The sequence below is a fragment of the Wasmannia auropunctata genome, unplaced genomic scaffold (genome assembly GCF_000956235.1).
Source record: "Wasmannia auropunctata unplaced genomic scaffold, wasmannia.A_1.0 LD335936.1, whole genome shotgun sequence".
In the NCBI taxonomy this organism is placed as follows: domain Eukaryota; kingdom Metazoa; phylum Arthropoda; class Insecta; order Hymenoptera; family Formicidae; genus Wasmannia; species Wasmannia auropunctata.
In genome coordinates this window covers 24,023-24,738 of record NW_012026954.1, presented here as the reverse complement: position 1 = coordinate 24,738, position 716 = coordinate 24,023, and the positions used below count along the sequence as shown (strand labels likewise).

The 716-nt window shown below is 29.3% G+C and overlaps 1 protein-coding gene across 1 annotated transcript in view; it reads right to left on the bottom strand.

Moving 5' to 3' along the window:
- Positions 1-716, bottom strand: part of LOC105455110 — a 2,702-nt gene that overhangs the window by 1,259 nt on the left and 727 nt on the right. The window contains exons 2-3 of the mRNA XM_011698166.1: positions 280-472; positions 108-193 (exon numbers count right to left, since the gene is read on the bottom strand). Coding sequence (XP_011696468.1) covers positions 108-193; positions 280-472 — 279 coding nt within the window. The remainder of the gene's footprint in view (positions 1-107; positions 194-279; positions 473-716) is intronic.

Sequence of the window (716 nt, the reverse complement as noted above, 5' to 3'; positions counted from 1 at the left end):
TTTACTGTATGCATATTATATACATATATACATATATGTAGGATATGTATATACATATATATACTTAAATTCGTGTTATTCAAGTTATACATAAATAATTTTATAACACAGTTGCAGAAGGATTCTGTTGGTTCTGGCTCTTCACTTCTGCGATGTATCCACATAAGGAAAGCGATGGCATGCTTACAACCACCTATAAAGCAGAATTTGAATAAAAATATATATAATAAATTTAAGTACATTCATATTTTGTACATTTTTACATAAGAATACACACACCTTCTGAAGCAGCGCAGTCTTGACATTGAACTTCTATTACGTTTTTATCATCTTCGTCGACTAAGATCTTTACAACGTAAGCCTTACTATTTACTCGGTGTTCGGGACAAACTTTTCCTTGAACTATACAAATATTTCCATCTCTTTTGAGCTGTACATAACCCACTGCAGAATCACCATAATTTATTCTGACCTACAATAAAAAACAAGAGCTTGATAATTTTTGTAGGTTAGATTTCAAAGGTTACGTTCTGAGCGTTTTGAGTAAAGAATATACATATAATTATTATTATCAACTAAATTTAGGCAAATTACTATTACACTGATCTCGTATTTGAACATTATTAACAAATATTAACTATCTTACCTTTTTATTTTCGCTCCACTTGATTCGGCTACATTGTAATATTCATTATTTATGAAATAATCAGCAATCA